This window comes from Epinephelus fuscoguttatus, linkage group LG11, assembly GCF_011397635.1.
Source record: "Epinephelus fuscoguttatus linkage group LG11, E.fuscoguttatus.final_Chr_v1".
Taxonomy (NCBI): domain Eukaryota; kingdom Metazoa; phylum Chordata; class Actinopteri; order Perciformes; family Serranidae; genus Epinephelus; species Epinephelus fuscoguttatus.
In genome coordinates this window covers 3,879,253-3,897,622 of record NC_064762.1, presented here as the reverse complement: position 1 = coordinate 3,897,622, position 18,370 = coordinate 3,879,253, and the positions used below count along the sequence as shown (strand labels likewise).

General features: G+C 40.6%; 1 protein-coding gene across 1 annotated transcript; it reads right to left on the bottom strand.

Moving 5' to 3' along the window:
* Positions 1 to 4,017: 4,017 nt before the first annotated feature.
* Positions 4,018 to 18,020, bottom strand: actr10 (actin related protein 10). The gene is made up of 13 exons (XM_049590506.1): positions 17,834 to 18,020; positions 16,375 to 16,447; positions 16,198 to 16,280; positions 15,971 to 16,079; positions 15,115 to 15,222; positions 14,067 to 14,134; positions 13,803 to 13,882; positions 10,405 to 10,440; positions 8,612 to 8,691; positions 8,157 to 8,230; positions 7,742 to 7,823; positions 6,038 to 6,236; positions 4,018 to 5,428 (listed from the first exon to the last, which is right to left on the bottom strand). The coding sequence occupies exons 1-13, from the start codon at positions 17,908 to 17,910 to the stop codon at positions 5,247 to 5,249; spliced, it is 1,251 nt and encodes a 416-aa protein (XP_049446463.1). The 5' UTR covers positions 17,911 to 18,020; the 3' UTR covers positions 4,018 to 5,246.
* Positions 18,021 to 18,370: the final 350 nt, after the last annotated feature.

Here is an 18,370-nt window from a genome sequence, read left to right as displayed (position 1 = left end):
TGACTAGACAGAGTGATGAATGTGACCCAAAAGGCCAAACAGATGCAGCTCCATTCTGGGACTTTAACAGTGTGTTTGGGGGTTTTCTTAGATAAGTTTAGCCCAACAAGAAAATACACTACACTGCAGTTTTGTTTGTTTCACAAGAGAGAGAAATGTTGTCATTGTCCATTTCTGCAAGCCACAAGTTGGTGGCATGTCATTATACAGTGTATATGCTAAACCTGAACATTTCGTTACCTTTCAACAGTGCTGTGGTTAACGTGTGGTTATGTTTAGACACAAAAAAAACACTTGATTATGGTTTGGAAAAGATCATGTTTTGGCTTAAAATACCTGGTTTTGATGGCGAAATCAAGTTGGAAATGGAGCTGATGTCTCTTTATATAACACCCAGTTTGGGCAAACACAATCGCTGCTGGAATTGCTGCTAATGTCTCCCTTAAAAACACCTGGTTTTTGTGGTGAAATTACAGCTAGAAATGCAGCCGATATCTCCATAAAAACACCCACTTTGGTGGCACAATCGCAGCTGAAAAGCAGCTGATGTCTCACTAAAAACATCTGATTTTGGTGGCATAATCAAGTCTGAAATAGAGTGGATCTCTCTAAAAAACACCCAGTGTGGTGGCACAATCGCAGCTGGAAATGTCACCAATGTCTCAATAAAAAACACCTGATTAGGTGGCACAATTGCAGCCTGAAATGCAGGGCGATGTCTCGCAAAAAAACAGTTTGTTGGGAAAATTGCGGCTGGAAATGCAGCTGGTATCTCCCTAAAAAACACCCAGTTTGGTGGCCCAAACGTAGGTAGAAATGCTGTTGATGTCTCACTAAAAACATCTGGTTTTGATGGTAAAATCTCTGCTAGAAATGCAGTCAGTATCTTGCTAAAAAACACCCAATGTGGTGGCACAATCGCAGCTAGAAATGCCACTGATGTCTAACTAAAAAACACCTGGTTTTGGTGGTTAAATTTGACAAAAGAAATGCAGCTTATGTCCCATTGAAAAACACTGAGTTTGGTGGCACAATCACAGCATGAAATGCCACCAATGTCTCCATTGCATACAGGCTTGCCCTGTACCAGCCCCTAGTTAGGCTGACTTAGGCCTAGTCTGCCGGAGGACCCCCCTATAATACACCGGGCACCTTCTCTCCTTCTCTCTCTCTCTTGTATCCTATTACTGCATCTTGCTAACTCGGCCATTCTGGATGTCACTAACTCGGCTTCTTCTCCGGAGCCTTTGTGCTCCACTGTCTCTCAGATTAACTCATATCGCAGCGGTGCCTGGACAGCGTGACGTGTGTGGTTGTGCTGCTGCCGTGGTCCTGCCAGATGCCTCCTGCTGCTGCTGCCATCATTAGTCATTAGTCATACTTCTACTGTTATTATACACATATGACTATTGTCACACATGTATACTGCCAGGTATTAATACATACTTTCAACATATTGTACCGCAGTAGCCAGAACTATAACTATAATATTATTACTTTTATTAATGTTGTTGTAAGCTACTGTCATTACCTGCATCTCTCTCTCTCTCTCTCTCTCTGTCTCATTGTGTCATGTGGATTACTGTTAATTTATTATGCTGATCTGTTCTGTACGACATCTATTGCACGTCTGTCCGTCCTGGAAGAGGGATCCCTCCTCAGTTGCTCTTCCTGAGGTTTCTACCGTTTTTTTTCCCCGTTAAAGGGTTTTTTGGGGAGTTTTTCCTGATCAGCTGTGAGGGTCATAAGGACAGAGGGATGTCGTATGCTGTAAAGCCCTGTGAGGCAAATTGTGATTTGTGATATTGGGTTTTATAAATAAAATTGAATTGAATTGAATAAAAATCACCTAGTTTTAGTAAAAAAAATCTGTTGTTGTGGCACAGTCACAACCTGAATACTATTTTTGTCTCTCCAAAAACATCCAGTTTTGGTGCCACAATCGCTGCCGGAAATGCCACAAATGTCTTGCTAAAGAACAACCAGTTTTGTTGTTGTTGGTCTGCAGCTTGGCAACCATCTCGCCTCGGTTTCCCACCATCCACCCTGCCCTCCACCTCCTGATGACAAAACTCCATTCATATACATGTAACCTGAACTAAATCACTTTTGAAACGTTGATATGATACTTATGAAACCTACAAATGTAGCATATCCGTAGTTTGCAGAGATGAACAATACCAATGTTTTCTCCTTGCGACTGGGCTGGGAAAAATCAAGTAAAGTTTATATACAGAAATTAACACTGCATTCTGTTGCTTCAAAAGTGAGACGTATGCATTTAATTGTCTTGACTGTATTTTCAGCCGGAGGGATGCAGGCATCCATTCCAGTGTTTCCTCCTACATGTCGTTAAGACATTCAGAAAAGGAAATGAGATTTCCTGAAAATACTGTGCAGATTTATATCTCAGAGATTCACACAGGAAAAAATAGAAACTGTGAATTTAGCATCACCCCTGGCAATACTGTGGGGGAAATGGTACAGTTCTAGTCTGATGTTTTCTTTTAAACTTACAGTTTATTTGAAGACTGTGAATCTGGAAAGATTCAGTCTTTATAGTTTAGTTTACTGAGGAATCTGTGGCGGCGAGCTGCGGTGCAACATCACAAGTTAATCTACTTGTTTTCTAGCTTTTAGAAGTAGGTCTGTGACAATCGAGCCATCCCCAATGACTGCCACGTTTGGTGTTCCTGAAGAAAAGAATCACATCTCTGTGAAACCATCAAATGTAATTTCATTCACTTCCCTGATAGCTCGCAGGAGAATCCTTCTGATGTGGCAACAGCAGACTCCACCTTCTCGTGTTCTCACTGCGGGGTTCAACTGTGAGGTTCTTACGTCACTGGCAGCCATTTATTTTCTTCTTTAAGAATCTTTCCGGTCTTTCCCTCGACTAGCTGGTTGATACCACCAAGCCTAATAATCACTTAAATGGTGAACAGCGCTCAATATCTTGTGGATCATTTATTTCAGTTCTTATTTCTTATCTTTTATGATGTTCTTTCATACGTGTGTGTATTTGTTTTTATGTAAAGTGCGTTGCAAATAAAATTTATTATTATTATTATTAAGTGTACATCTGGACAGTGGGGTATATGAATACATGTATAGACTCTGTATCTGAGAAAGCAAGCCGTACCCTGTTGCATTGTGGGGGACTGGTGGGGTGGCTCATGGGGGGATTTGGTAAGTGATGTTTGAGTTAATGGGTTCAGTGTGTGTAAACAAACAGTCTTCCTAATGCTTGTGTTCCTGTTACTGTGATGCTACCTCTGCATTACAGTAATAAAAGGTGTTCACAAAATCAGAAGTAGCTGTGTTTCAAACGTATGAAGTAGGAATTGTGTTCATACTTTAGGATGGTGTCTGTAACAAGGCGTCTACAGGTGTCAGACACATACATTTCATGCTTTCATGACCTTTCCAAGATAATTTTTACACAAATTTAAGACAAATAATCTTTTTCTTATTCAAGCATCGCAGGCAAGTATTAAGATAAGTAGTATTAATATGTGGTCCTGTGCAAAGGTAGGTTTTTTAATGCAGAATATGGTTTTCAGAGTGAGGAAGTTTAATCTACATTTTGCCAACCAGTAACTGAATGTATAAAGTAAAAAGACATTTGGATTAGTGGAGACTTAAAAGATTTGTAACCTAAATGTGGACTTTAACGTAGAAAAGCTTGACTCATTTTGATAAAAAATAAATGATGGATAAATGAAATTAGATAAAATGTTTGTGACATTGAAACCTCACAAATTCAAATTTAAGACTATTTAATGACTTTTACTGCCTTACATTTATACATATGATTTTCAGACATTTTAAGACTTTCAGGACCTGCAGACAACCTGGATAAGTTGTCTAAAATATCTGAGTTAAAATGGTTTAGTTTTTGTACAAGCATTATTTTAGGAAAAAAGGACAGACAGTGACTTTTTAGGGTGGCACGACGTAGTTTCTCCCAGATTACCTCCACTTCACCTCCACACAAAATAAATGAGAACACCTGTGTGAGTGTACAGGGCCTTTATTAAGTTCAACAACCACTTTACACATCGAGATCCAAATAATAAATAAGTGAAACTTTCTTTTTTGGGTGGACGTTTTCTGTGGTGAGCAAAAAAAAAACCCAGTCAGATCTTCACACTTTATCATGAATCACCTTGGAATGAATGAACGTCTGCTTTCTCCAAAGTTCAGCAACTTTTTCTGCAGTTTTGCTGACAAATGAGGACTGAAGCTTAACTTGGCGAGGATTTGAATAATTTCTGCTGAATGTGACGTGTTTTTCAGTTTAACTGCCAAGAAAATCCAGAGTGAGTGTTTGAGGGTGCACATGCAGGTTCAGTCTTGCTTGATAGTTGGCTTTCCATCTAGACGCAGCACAATTTTAACCAAATTTTCAAAGAAAAAAAAAAGAAAATGCAAATTGTGTGAATATTGGGAGTTGATTCATCGAGATAAGCAGTAGGTGGCGCTAATTCTTCAGTCAGGTGCCACTGCAGAAGAGGAAGGTATAAGGAGATGATGTAATTACAAAAGTGCCAGATAAACCTCAACTGAAGGAAAACAATGAGTGTAAAATAATGGCGAGAACACTGGACAATGTTCTGACAATGTCTTGAACAACTGATATTACAGCCCTGTGCTCTTGGAGGAGTTCTGGTAACAGCCTTGTGTACCAACATGTGTGTTACTCGCCATCCAGAGATAACGAAGAGAGCTTGCAGGGGCCTATGCAATGACAGTACATCATGACTGTACCCCATCATTTATTAATGTATGTGTGTCTCTTGCACTTTGCAATTTTTTGAGTTCCTTTTTTTCCATTTTAAACATTTCCACTCAGGATTTTTTTTGCGCAAATTAAAAATGTGCATAAGAAGAGTTGGATGGAAACCCTTCTAATTTGAGTTCAAATGAAACCAAAGCACAGCTGCATGTAGCTCAGGACCCATTTGAAACTCTAACACTGTACTCGTTGTGGAATATCAATTCAAACGCCCACTATCTGTTCTGTCTGGCGAGGTCAGAAACCAGCTCACCCGATCATCAAACAGTCCACAGTCGGTCCATACAAAAACGTAGTGTAACCACCAGACATTACAAACATGTAGACCTGTTTGTGTAATAAACACATGAACAAGACTTGTGTTGAGATGTTACATTTAAGATATCGGAACTGTTCTATCACGTAGAGTTAAGGAGAGTACATTATTTGAATTATGTTACAACACGATCTACTTCTCTGTGGAGAAGGCTCTCTTCATCAGCGGAGGAGGTGTCTTTCCTGCTTCGTAGAGAGACTCAGGAGGAGGGGTGCTCAAGCAGCACCAGTCTGGGATGCGGCCTGTCTGGTTGTAGTAGTCTCGTGACACTGACCTGCTGCCCAGGATGTCCTGCAGCGCCCCGAAGATGGCACCTGTTGAGCGGAGGGCAATGTAAATACACCTGGTTTTGGTGACACATTCACGGCTGGAGGTGCCACAAAAGTCTCCCTAAAAAACACCCACTGTTGGTGGCATGTCTTGCTAAAAAAATCCCACCGATATCTCGCTAAAAAATATGTCTTGCTTTTGGTGCCACGTCTCACTAAGAAAGGCTGTCGATGTCTCGCTAAAAAACACCCATTTTGGTGGCATGTCTCGGTAAGAAATGCTGCTGACGTCTCGCTAAAAAACACCTGGTTTTGGTGGCCATGTCTCTAAAGAAAACACCTGGTCTTGATACCTCGTCTTGCTTAAAAACACCCAGTTTTGGTAGCATATCTTGCCAAGGAATGCAACCAATATCAAGCTACAAAACACCTGGTTTTGGTGCCATGTTTCACTAAAAAACACAACAGAGACGGCTTTCTAAAATGCAGCCACAAACACTATTTTTACAACACCTTCTCATTTAAAAAACTCCAAAAATGCTGACATCATAGATTATTACACTGTGCTGATGCTGGAGATTTCTTTTATTCTGCTCGGAAAGTCTTCAGTTCAGCAGGTAGTGATAAACATTTAAATATAATCTCATATCTGACCTCCGAGCCAGGCGGTGCAGTTGGGCTTGGCAGGTGGAGCGTGTATACGCAAGCTCTTGCTGGCCAGCACGCTGTACTTGGGTTTCTCCACCAGGAGCCGTACTTCTGCCAGCAGACGGTGCAGGAAACCCGGCAGCATGGCCGTGCCTCCGATCACCACCAGGTTCTCTGAGAGCACCTTACGTGTATCAATGGGGCACTAAAGGGAAACACATACACACATTTATTAAATTAGATCATTTACATATCTGTCATCTGCTCCACGTCCCCCTGATGCGACAGCTCAGAGGAGTTTTACGATGAAAACATTTTGTATCAGCCGTGCAGCAGGAGGAAGCAGCTCTACTTCTACAGGACAGCACCTTCTACTCTTCAGGTGCAGACTAAAGCGAGATGTGATGGATGGAAGCAGCTGAAATGAGCATGACTGCAGCGCCTTCTCTCTGGTGTGTAGAGCCCTACTGATGCATCAATATACCCTGAGTACAGCGCTGCACAGATCGAGTTTAAATGTTTTACTGTAGCAGTTTGAGTGTGAGGCGGAGTGATGTCTGCTGCTGCTGCACCCACTGAGATTAATTAGGCTGATTTGATCCCCACGTGGAACAACAAAACTGCTCTCGGTGACACGGAATGGCCTCAGCCGAGTGTTGCCATAGCAACCACACTGAGTCGAACTGTACTCTCATCTTGACGACTGTGCAACACAAAGAACCAAAGTGGGCTCCTCCAGCCCAGATACTGATGGTTCACAGCAGCAGAAGTGAGCAGAAACTAGTCTCCTGTAGCCAGACGCATCTCCAAGATGCAGCGACGGTGTCCTTGCAAAATAACCTCACCTTGATTCTGGGTGAACTTTTGCATGTGAGGAGGTGAGCACTGTCATTAAAATGGCTAATTTGATTTTGAAAATGACACTCTGACTCACTGAATGTAGACTGTGGGTATAAGCCTGCCATTGGCCAGCTTTTTGACCAGCATTCGCCCTACCTCCCGCCATCTGTGTGTTACTGTTTTCAATAACCCCTATGCAACAGGAAACAGCAACAACAACAGCCGAGCTAACTTACACGCTGAAAATGTCACGCCTTGAAGAAGATCATGCAATACGGCATGTCTGCCTTTTCTTTCAGTGGAATGTTGTTAAGATCTACAATGAATAAAACAACTTGTGAACACACCTCAGAAAAGCCTAGACTCCATCCCGCAGGATTCTCATGCCCGATGTCAATCTGTTTTTGGACTTGATTTGCCACATCTTTTGAAACAACTCCAGTCAAAATATACCATAATACAATCCTTTTTAGCACCAGAGATCACCACTCTCCTCCTGGAGAGTCTGCCCAGTTAGCACGAGCTAACACAGCTAACGTCCAACACTGAGCCATTCAACAGTCCCAGCAAACTCACATCGATACCAAAATGGCTCGACTTAAACCTGTTAGTAACTGTTTGGTACGTTAGCTGTTTAATGCTAACAGTTAGCCCTGTCACTGTGTGTTCTCCCCTGGCACCATCACTGCATCAGTTAGCGCTTCTCAGGAAGTTGTTGATCTGTTTAGAGACCTTTCTCAAGCGCTAACATGGCGCCAAAAAAAAGACCTTAAATTGTCCGCAGTTTATTCACATTCAGACGGCATCAAGTAAGTGACTGCTCATAATCATACCTGCCAAGACACATGGAATAAAATAAATCTTCTCTACCTTGACGAGAGCATCAAGTATCAGAGAGGCAACACTCTTCTCCTCATTGTCCTGTTCAAACAGGATCTCCATCACAGAGTCCCTGTTTAGAAAAAGAAGAGAAAATATAATGAGCGACATCTTTGTGGCAGAAACTAAAGGACAGTGCATAAAAGAAGCAAGTTAAAAGACAAATGTACTGTCCCATATATGGACGGTACAGCAGAGAGAGAACCACAGATCATAAGAGGACATTAACACCATCTCATTTTACAGGAGGACCTTCTACCATGACAAAAATGAACACACCGAAAATAAAATATAAAACGTGGAAATATCTTAAGTTGTAACACAACAGACAAAGAGTAGAGTCTCTGGGTCTGCTGGCTCAGTTAAAGGCAACAGCAGATGTAAAAAGCATAATCCAGTGAACTACCTGATTGATCCTTTGACGTGCAGGATTTTCTCACCATCCAGAGGGTAAGCAACATCTGGAGGAGGGTCTGGACGCTACAAACACATTCACGACAAGGAGGAATTGTAAATAAATACACAACAAAGCCTTATTTAATGCAAACTTGTTCACAGACTGAGTATAACTTATGCCTACCATACACTGGAGGACTTTGAAAAGACTTTTAAAAGACTAAATGACACCCTCTGACACCTAAAGACAATGTGAGTTTTTAGTCACACAATTATGCCAAACTCCCTTTAACAAATATGACATATTAACAATTTCATGAGCACCTTACACGAAACATTTGAGATTACAGGAGCGCACCAGCTGATTTAAAACTCCTGAGTTTATTCCAACACTGAAAATTTGTTTGTGAGAGTGAAACTGCTTGAAAAGAAATTTGGTGTGAGGCCGGCAAACATTTCACTCACCTCAGCTGTACCATCCAGGTTAAATTTGGCTTCCTGGATCTTGAGGCCTCTCTGCAGGTCACTGACAAAACATGTTCTGACTGCAGAAGACAAAATCAAATCAATGAGCAGACGACCAAACTAAGAGACAGGTTCATTTAAAACTAAGGATTAACATTTTAACTAATGTCCTTAAAGAGGCAACAGACAGCATCTTTTCCTAAATATATCATGATGAAAATAATGTGGGTTGCACAGGGTAGTGTCCACAGTAAAATCAGACTATCAGCATTTACATAGGTTACTTAGTGGCTTTGCAATAAGCTTCTGCCACTGGTGCTGAAATTTCATGGAAAAAAATCTGCTTTACGGCAGGAAATGCGCCATGTATTGCGAAACTGGTCGGTCAGCCAATCAGGGACTGGAGCTGGTCCTTATGAGGAGTTGGGCATGAGATAGTTGAGTCACAAGCACAATGGCAGACGGACAAAGTTTGGAGACGAGTGAAAAACGGCCTAGCGAAAGAATACAAGCTCCTCTGTGTGAGGAGGCAAAGAAGAGCAAAAAGGAGAGTGATAAAAGAAGAGGAAAAACAAGAGTAAACCTCAGTCAGGCGTTCAAGAGATGGAGGGAGCTCCGTGACCAAAGAGGCTTCAAAACCCATGTCCAGCTAGCTTTCTTTCTAATGGATCAGTAAGTAACACGGCTAAATGTTAGCTAGACCAGAGAGGACTGGACTGTACTGGCTGCTAGTTCATTCCTAGCTGGCCAGCATCGCAAATCGCCGCAACCAGGGAGCGGGTAGCGAGTGTTGGTCGGCTGACATCCTGGTTGCCATTCTACGGCAGCCCTCGGACAGTGATACCCCCCTCCCTTCCTTCTGTTCTCTTCTCACGGAGGCAGCTATCCACGGACATCGCCCAGCTAAGTTACGCCCAGCTAAGTGAACACTGGACTTTGTTTCCCATTCAATTTGAGCTCCAACCGGCCGCATGGTTTCCATACGGTAGCGTTTATTCTAGAATGGGGACTGTTTACATGTGCATATTGGTATAATTCCACTGTGTCTACTGTTGTTTGTACTGGTACTGTACATATTGGTATCATTTACTGTGAGCTGTTTGTACTGGTACTGTACATATTGGTATCATTCACTGTGAGCTGTTTGTACTGGTACTGTGCATTCTGCTATAATTATTTGCATTACTATTTGTTTTTTCTTCAGATAAATCTAATAATTGTTGCTCAGTCTCTTTACTCATTTATTTAGTAGAGTGTCCACACACCTTCTCATTCTACATATACATAGAGGCATACTGGTGGCTTTGCAGCCTACATTTTATTCATTATCTCTGATCCCCACGGTCAATTTGGTCGTTGCGACAGTGCAACGCAACACCGCTGATGCTAGGTGGCGCCAAGCTAAAAAAACCTGAATCCTATCTGTTGCCTCTTTAATGACTGCACGCATTATCATCAGCTGATAATGAATTAAAAGGTTATAAGATGGAGCATTAGTCCTCAATGAGAGCTTTAATGACATTACTGATGTGACTACTTTCCAGCACAGACCAAGTAAGTCACATATCTGCAGTGTTATGAAACAAACATCAGTTTTCAGCAGGATAATGTTGCAGTGGAGGGACGGTAATGAAGCAAACAGCCACAGTCTCTCTACATGTTTGGAAGTTTTGTGTTGTTTTCTTCTGGGAGTGCTGTCCTTGAAGAGAATAATTCATAACAATCCACCACCCTCTTGGGAGCAAAGCAAGAGATGCAAATATTAAACCAGAAAACAACTCTATCACACCTACCCTTGATATCCTCCACGATCTCCTCGGGGATGGTCCCTGGAAGAAAAAAAAAAGATGAAAAGACATAGAAATGAAGTGAGACCTAATTTTCTTTGGTTCGCTGATTCACAGATCAGCCATTTCTCCCATTTCACATCCAAGTTAGATTTATGATGAAGCTGAATCAGCGTTAGGGGAATGTGTGCGCTGACACTGCAGCAAAGGACAAGTGTGAAATATGACTGCTTGGTATTAAACCATAGAGTATGTAAAATAGAGGATGTAGCCACCTTGACATCACTCATTGGTTTGTGGACTCCTGTTCTGAATCACTGACTTTTACAATCTTGTTTTTTCGGAGCCGGAAGTGAATATATTTGGATGATATACTGGAGCTCACCCCAACACTCGCTGGTAGCTTGGTTAGCACGGTGCATTTACAGGCATGACAAATGTGATAATACTAATGCTAATGCTTTTAATTCAACCAAATTGTTAGAATTAACCTTCATGAAAACACACTGAAATAGCGACACCTACAGCTACACCTAGGCTCTGTAAATCTGGCATCAATAGGGGTGTAAATACTTGGTTTCATCACGATACGATATCATATTGATTCTTTGGACAATATAATATTTGCTGACACCACAAAGTCTGCCACGATATTATTACGATACAATGCGATTCAGGGGCCTGAGAGTGATGTCTACTGTGACTTAATTATGATGTCAGGTGAGTCAGAAGAGAAGGAGAGTACGGTGAAATAAGATGGTGTAGAAGTCCATGGTGTGGGCTGGCTGTCTAAAAAGACATCCAAAGCACTGACTGCCCTTGATAATACTTATTAAAAAACACCAATAATATTAAATACTGAAAGAAAAATATAGGTATATTTCCTTTGAGTAGGCTCACAGTATGTCCTGTGACCTTTCTCACATGACATACCAATTTGTATTGAATTGACAAACCTGTTCCAATGCATTTTATACCCTGATAAACACTGTCTAAAGTTGAAACATGTTGGTCCATCATCCTATGTGACTATAAGATGGTGCCTCAGATGCCTTTTTAGACTGCCAGCTCACAACACAGAACTCTACACTGAGTAAACGGGGACAGTCATTGCTTTTTATTCCTACAAAATAATGTTATGTTATTCATTTGAATTTCAAAGTCAGTTTCTAAGGTATTCCAGTGCTTGATTTGTTCCCATAAAATCCATAAAATTAACGCACTTGAAGCATCTTGTGTGAACCCTGCTATAAAGACAATAAATGTTTGGTTTTTTTTGTTTTGTACCAGGCTGTAAACATGTTTATTTCTGCTGCTAAGTTGGGCATTTTAATATAAGAGTCTATGAGGATTAATTCACTCATACACTGTTCACCCCAATCCATCCATGACACAAACTTTTTATGTAAACTCTAAACAAATGTAGCCTGGTGAAACCATCCTGATCTCACAAGCTCATATTCGATTTGCGAATTGGGTCTGGCAACACCAGGCGAACACAAATGCCCTGGATTGTCAAAATGACATAAAAACTTTATGTTCACTTGACACAAAAACTCATCTCCTGTGAGCCTGACATCATTTCTTATGTTAAATCAATAATTTTTGAGTTTATGTGACTAAAATGCATAAAGCTGATTTTGCCTTATTAGTTCAAGATCAATAAACAACACTAACATTGTGTACTTAACATAAGGCTGTGCAATTAATCGTCTGGTGATCGTGATTACGATTTTGAGGTCAAACGATTTCAAACTTAATGAAATCAAGGGTAAACGATTTTTGGTCACAGACGCCTGGATGTGTTAATTTGTCTTCAACGGAAGCCGCACATGCGCAATACCGCCCCCTCCCCTCCTCTCTCTATTCACTCCACGAGCCAGTCAAGTTGGATAACTACGAATAATGCGAGGGGCAGGTGATCGCAGAAGATTTCAACAACAGCGTGCGGAAAATGGCAGAGTGAGAGAGGTTGTCTGCGTGTGTGTGTGCGCACACGTGTATGTGTGTGTGTGCGCACCAGGGCCGAACTCCGCTGTACACAATACAGAGAGCAGAGGAGAATTGTAAACGCGCGACCATGTACAGACAGAAATGACATGCCGTCGTGCAAACAATGTAAGTCACCACGTGCGCCACATAATCGTGATTTCAATTTTGACCAAAATAATCGTGATTATGAGTTCTTCCATAATCGAGCAGCCCTTACTTAACATAGGCATTGTGGTGTGTTGGGGTTAAATGGGTGGAGTTTCCCAGCATGCCACGAGATGATGTGTTTAAGGCCGTAAGCCGAAGACAACTGTTGAAATGTTTTCTAAATCACTCATATTACGATTTACGCAGTGATTAATGTTTATGTGTTTCACAATGGTCACAGTTCATGTTGTGGTAAAAGACATTTTGCATCATGAGTTGCGTCGTATACAGAGGCAGTGACCTCCCACCTGTGAGGATATTAGAGTGACTAACATAAAGTTGCATGAAGGTGAAATAAAGGGCATCTCATCTCTGCCTTATTCTTGCAAGCTCACCACAATATGTTTTAAGAGTTCAGTTATATTTTTAAAAAAGGTTTTACAATGTGTTCTCAGTGAGTTTATGTTCATATGATGTAAGATTAAATGCTCCAACACCAACAACAAAAAGTTATGTCAAACTGATATAAACTTCCTGTCAGACAAGGGTCATGTGACACATTTATTAAGTGTCTGGTGTAGTTAAAACTTTCATGTTGATGTATTATATTGAACTAAAAGTTTTGAGTGCAAGCTGTTTCCCAAACAAAAAAAATGAAGTTGAGCAAGCAAATTGGGGTTTACAGTGTAGAGCCAGCCTCAAGTGGCCATCAGGGGAGCTGCAGTTTTTGGCACTGGAAGGTTGCCGCTTGTTTAACACAAACAAAAGTCCAACATAGTCTGTTGCAAAATGTTTTGCAGTATTTTGTAACTACTCTCACACAGACAAATAACAAATCCTGTACTGTACCTGAACTTAAGATCTGGGCATCATACTTCTCTCTGTGATGCAGAGTTTAAGGGTTGATTACAGAGACATCAGCCTCTCTGTGCTAACTGCAGAAATGCAGGTGGTTCAGCGGTCCAGTCCAGTGAGTCAGCCTCCTGTCTGTCTTAATTATTGATGTATATACGTGTGGCTTCTCTCACTCTGCTGCAGCTGTACATCTCACAGCACAACACAATGATTCAGTTTCCTCCATCAGGAGACTCTAAACTCTAAAATAGCCTGTATGCATATGTATAATTCACACATGGAGAGGGGGATTGACTTAAATGTCACAAAGAAACAAGTTCTTCTCATGAATAGTAAATGATGCACACTGGGTCAAAGCTGTTATAGTTTGTTTAACCCATTTAAAAGACAAAGTGTTCTTCTGTAATTACCAATGACAGCTGGAACACTCTGCCCGGTGGTGGTGTCTGTGTCCACAGTGCACTGCTCCACAAGATGTCCATCTAATTCTCTGTAATTAACAAAGACACATGCAGTTATAGCAGGAAACAAGCACTTCTATTAAAAGCTCCCGTTTTACAGCCACAAGACATTTAATCAACACAAAGCAAAGTGTGAAACAGAAGTGTTCTTTTTACAGCCGAGTGTGCACAAACAAGTCGCACACTCCTCTTGGATCTGTTAGAGCTACTTACTTATGAATGGCTTTCCCTCCCAAAGGCAAAGCCTCCCAGGCTGGCAGGATAGGAGTGCACTCATAAACCTGAGTTCACAGTTAAGGTAGTTACACATAAGGTTTATACACAACACAATAAACCTCCTTTGCTTCCCACCTTTGTGCTAGTCTAGGCTAAACATGTCCTGGACCTAGGGATTGGTATCTGCAAGATTTTAACGATACCGCTTATCCATCCGGTACTTTAACGGTACTCTTATCAGTTCTTCTGTGGTTTTTTAAGAGAATAAAATGAAACAAAATAAGAACATAATCAACATTGCTTTAATTTCTATGTATGTTAGTTCAGTATATAAATCAACATTCTGCTACAGCAAAGCTTAACAGCATGACTCAACCAAAAAAAAACCTTTAACAGGGAGAACAATGCCAGAAACCTCAGTAACCTGCATGAAACACTATTACAGACACACTCTTATCACATATCTGAGGTGGATGAGGTAACGGGAGATGAACTGTGATGCACTTTCGCTAGATGTTTCAAAAGGTTGCTCCTGTTTCTGCCCTTACATACAAAGGAGCTGTTGAACTTGTGGCAACAAGTAGTGTCAGTATCAACATCTTGTGAAGTATAACCATACTTAGGAGTGTTTAGCTCTCTCCGCCAATGTCACTGAGAGCAGGGCCTCTGTGTGTGTTCGACACAGAGTGGCAGAGCTGGTCCCACCACACTGAGCTCTCCTCTGGGTTAAATAGCAGAAATGCATCAGTGATGAATGTCTTAATCTTATTGCGAAGATAAAAATTAAATGAACCTAAATGAACAAGAAATATATCTTCTGAATTTCTCCAATACCGATAGCAGAACCCTAAACGTCTGAGCTTATCAATACTGCACTCTTAAACACCAGGTTTCCAGATCCATCCCTACCTGGACAACTTTTTCCATTGAGCTCACAAAGATTAAACACATATAAATCTTCTCATCTACTCTCCAGCAAGAAAGCAAACAAATCCATTTCCTCAACAGTTGAAACATTACTTTAAGAGTCACAGTAAAAGGATACAGGCAGGACCAGTGTCTCTGTGTAGCCACAGTCCATCACCAGAGCAGAGTTGATGCCCAAAGTCATGATGGCCATGAGGTGACTTGGGGCAAACAGTATAGAGGGCACCTGGAAAAAAACATTCACGAATTAGACTTCATACACTGTAGCTTAAAATCACTATCAAGGTGGTCAGTGAAGTTGAAAAGAAGTGTGTTACTGCGGAACTTATTTGCTCTTGTCAAACTTAACATGGGTTTTCCTGCAAAGAGCAAACTTTGTCTTAACAAAACTCTCAACTAATGGAAAACACTGTAAGAAGTGTTACACTTTGTGGAGTTCTGTTATTTGTAACAACAATTACGGCATTACACCGACATGGTGGCGCTGTATCGCACTGCCAAAACTGCTAAAGAGGAAGAGGAGAGCCATTTGTTTTGTACCGCATCAGAGCAGGTTACACTGATAATGTCTTTGCCACCACCACAAAAACTAAAGACTACGACACTTACACCAATGAAACACAAGGAAATAAAGTGGGTTTTTTTTTTTTTGTTTAATTAATTTTTCCCCAGTTGATCAGTGCAAATGTTCAAACAAACATCTGTAAAACATATTAAATTATCACAATACATGAGAACATGATGGCCACATATACACCTGATGAAGTCATGGTACACATGCAGGGTGTGGCCATGACCCAGGAAACACTGCTCAAGTCCCTATACTTTTCAATTTGAGGTGGAAATCACATTTTGGAGCACAAAAACAAGTATATTTAAGTAAGTAAATCTGTGACATGCATGTTCCACATCAACACTTGTTCCAAACATGTTGTAAAGCTCCAATAAACCACCGATCCGCTTGGTTTTCATACCTCAAACTGTTTGAAGAAAACCTTGGTGAGCGTCTCCCTGAAGTGAGACGGGCAGAGGATGGACTCGATGATGACCACTCTTCTGTCTCGAGGATTCACCAGCAGGTGCCTGAATGAGACAAATGGGAGCATAAACTTTGATTTGATGAGGCTGGGCCTTTCTGTGTTTCATCTAAAATTAGTTTATATTCTGTATAAAAGATGTTTACCACACAGCAGAGTCTCACCTGAAGTACAGTAAATGGATAAACTCTTTGAGGATGACATAAAGCTCTTCTGTGTTGATGTTGTACTGAACCACTTTGGTGGCCTAAAAAGTGAGACATCATCACACACCCCATTAACAAACATCTTGCAATTTCCAAACAAATTACTGAACCTGGCAAGGCACAGCAGTGTCTCACCTGCTGCTGCCCCGGTTTCCGGATCTCGCTCGGAATTATGAACCTGGGCCCCGTTTCCCCTGCAAAGCCACATCTGCAAGAAGAGGAAACTGTGAGCAGAGAGCTAGAAGATGGTGCAGAAAAGATTCTATTTCACGACTGTTCAATAATATTACTAGCAAGATTTATTAATCAGCATAGGGTCGGGATGTTTTTATGACAATATTGTACGGATACATGGATGCCAAGGAGCAATTCTTTATTATATAAATATAAAAAATGAAGTGAGATGACAACAATAATTTTCTTTGGTGACATATTTTTCAGTTGAAAAAGTTAATTAATTCCAATCTCTCACAATACTGTTATATTATATTGTTATACATGTTATGGTAACACTCAGCGTATTGTAAAACCTATACAATCACAATAATATTGTATTGTAATTAAGTATTGCTGTAATCCTACTGATTAATGCAATCAGCAACCATTTTTTCAGACTCTTACACACACTATGATATAAACAAGATGGCAAAAATTGGCAAAATCCTTTTACTAAAGTCGCATAGAAATAAAATAACAGTGCTGCGTTGTGTCAAATGATGTGGGACAGAAACTGCAGACAAAAGACATCATTATTAAAGCCAACAGTCCTCTTGATCTTCATGTGACTCGCCTCAGGCTAGTTTCTCATCTTATAATATCAGACATTCAGCTAAACATCAAGCAGGATGGCATACAGAATTGAATTGTAGCATTTATGGTAAATTTCAAGTCGTGTGCTGCTGCTTTAAACAACCTAAATGTAGAGAGGTGTGTGAGGTTTGGTGACAGCTGAAGTGACTTTTGGTAGCAGACTGCTATCAGATTAGCAGGTGCTTAAAACACACTATTTAGGTCACTGAAACAACAGTCAACATGGGGCGGTAATTTAATCTCACAGCAGACAAATGGCAAAACAGAGATGTTGTTCATTTGGACAGTTATATACCTAATGTGATCCAATTAGCATCAATAAATGCTACTTAATACCTGTAACACAGTACGTCTAGCTGGATTCTTATCAAGTTTAGCTTTAGCATTAAATGGACTCTTTGTCCAAAATTTACCAAAGTACGAATATATAGGGTGGTAAAAAAACTTTCATTTATAAGTGTAGCTAGCTATGATGTCACTGGCGTTCAACAGAATTGCTTTTATTAACTTACTGCATTTTATCTTAGCTTTAATTTGGCATTAGCTAAAACTAGCTTGACATGTTAGCATGAACTGGGTGGCTTACTAGCTAACACCGCTACGCAGCAGCATTTACTACCAATATATACAATTATGAACCATGTATTTGTGAAGGTTTAACCCCTGTATTAGATTTAAAGTGCTAAAACACGGGCGGTTATCTAAGAAACTAATCATAAATGATAACACGTTATGCTAACCGGACCGGCATTGGTGGTAAGGCGTGCTAACGGCTGACACTTACTTTGTGAATGCTGCTCCTAAGTCAATAACGATGGCAGTCTTCTCTCCTCCACTTCCCAACCCATCAAATAGGGGCATTTTATTAATGTAGTTAATAAAATCAGTGCTCAATCGCAAAAGTGCATCGTATCAGGGGGATGGAGAAAAAAAATCTGTTGTCTTCCGGTTGGGTTGGGTTGGGTCCTCAGAGCGCGATGACGTCACATAGAGTTGCCTGATCAAAATTGTGATGGAAAGTATTTGATCGGTGGAAACTTTTATTCAACCAATACTTTTCAGATTATTTAATGAAATGTGGACTTTTCAAACACATAAGCGTGAACAAAATTTAGAAATAACCCTTTCTTAATGTCACATATTGCAGATAGGCTAGTCTATATTGTTGTGTTGTGCTGTGTATTTTACTCTTTGAAGCAATGACAACCCCTGTTTTTAAGGTGACACCAGAAACAACTGTAACTGTGAGGAGTTGCTCCACTGAATGAAAATTATTAATAGGCTACATGAATTATAAATGGATGCAGAGTTTCTTTGAAAG

Bases quoted from the DNA above. Each gene is read 5' to 3' on its own strand.
- actr10 (XM_049590506.1), bottom strand. From the start codon at position 17,910: ATGCCCCTATTTGATGGGTTGGGAAGTGGAGGAGAGAAGACTGCCATC. The intron at 16,080-16,197 runs GTGAGACTCTGC...TGTCTCATTCAG, and splicing joins ATCCATTTACTGTACTTCAG to GCACCTGCTGGTGAATCCTC. The intron at 14,135-15,114 runs GTATCCTTTTAC...CTGTGAACTCAG, and splicing joins CAGAGACACTGGTCCTGCCT to GTTTATGAGTGCACTCCTAT.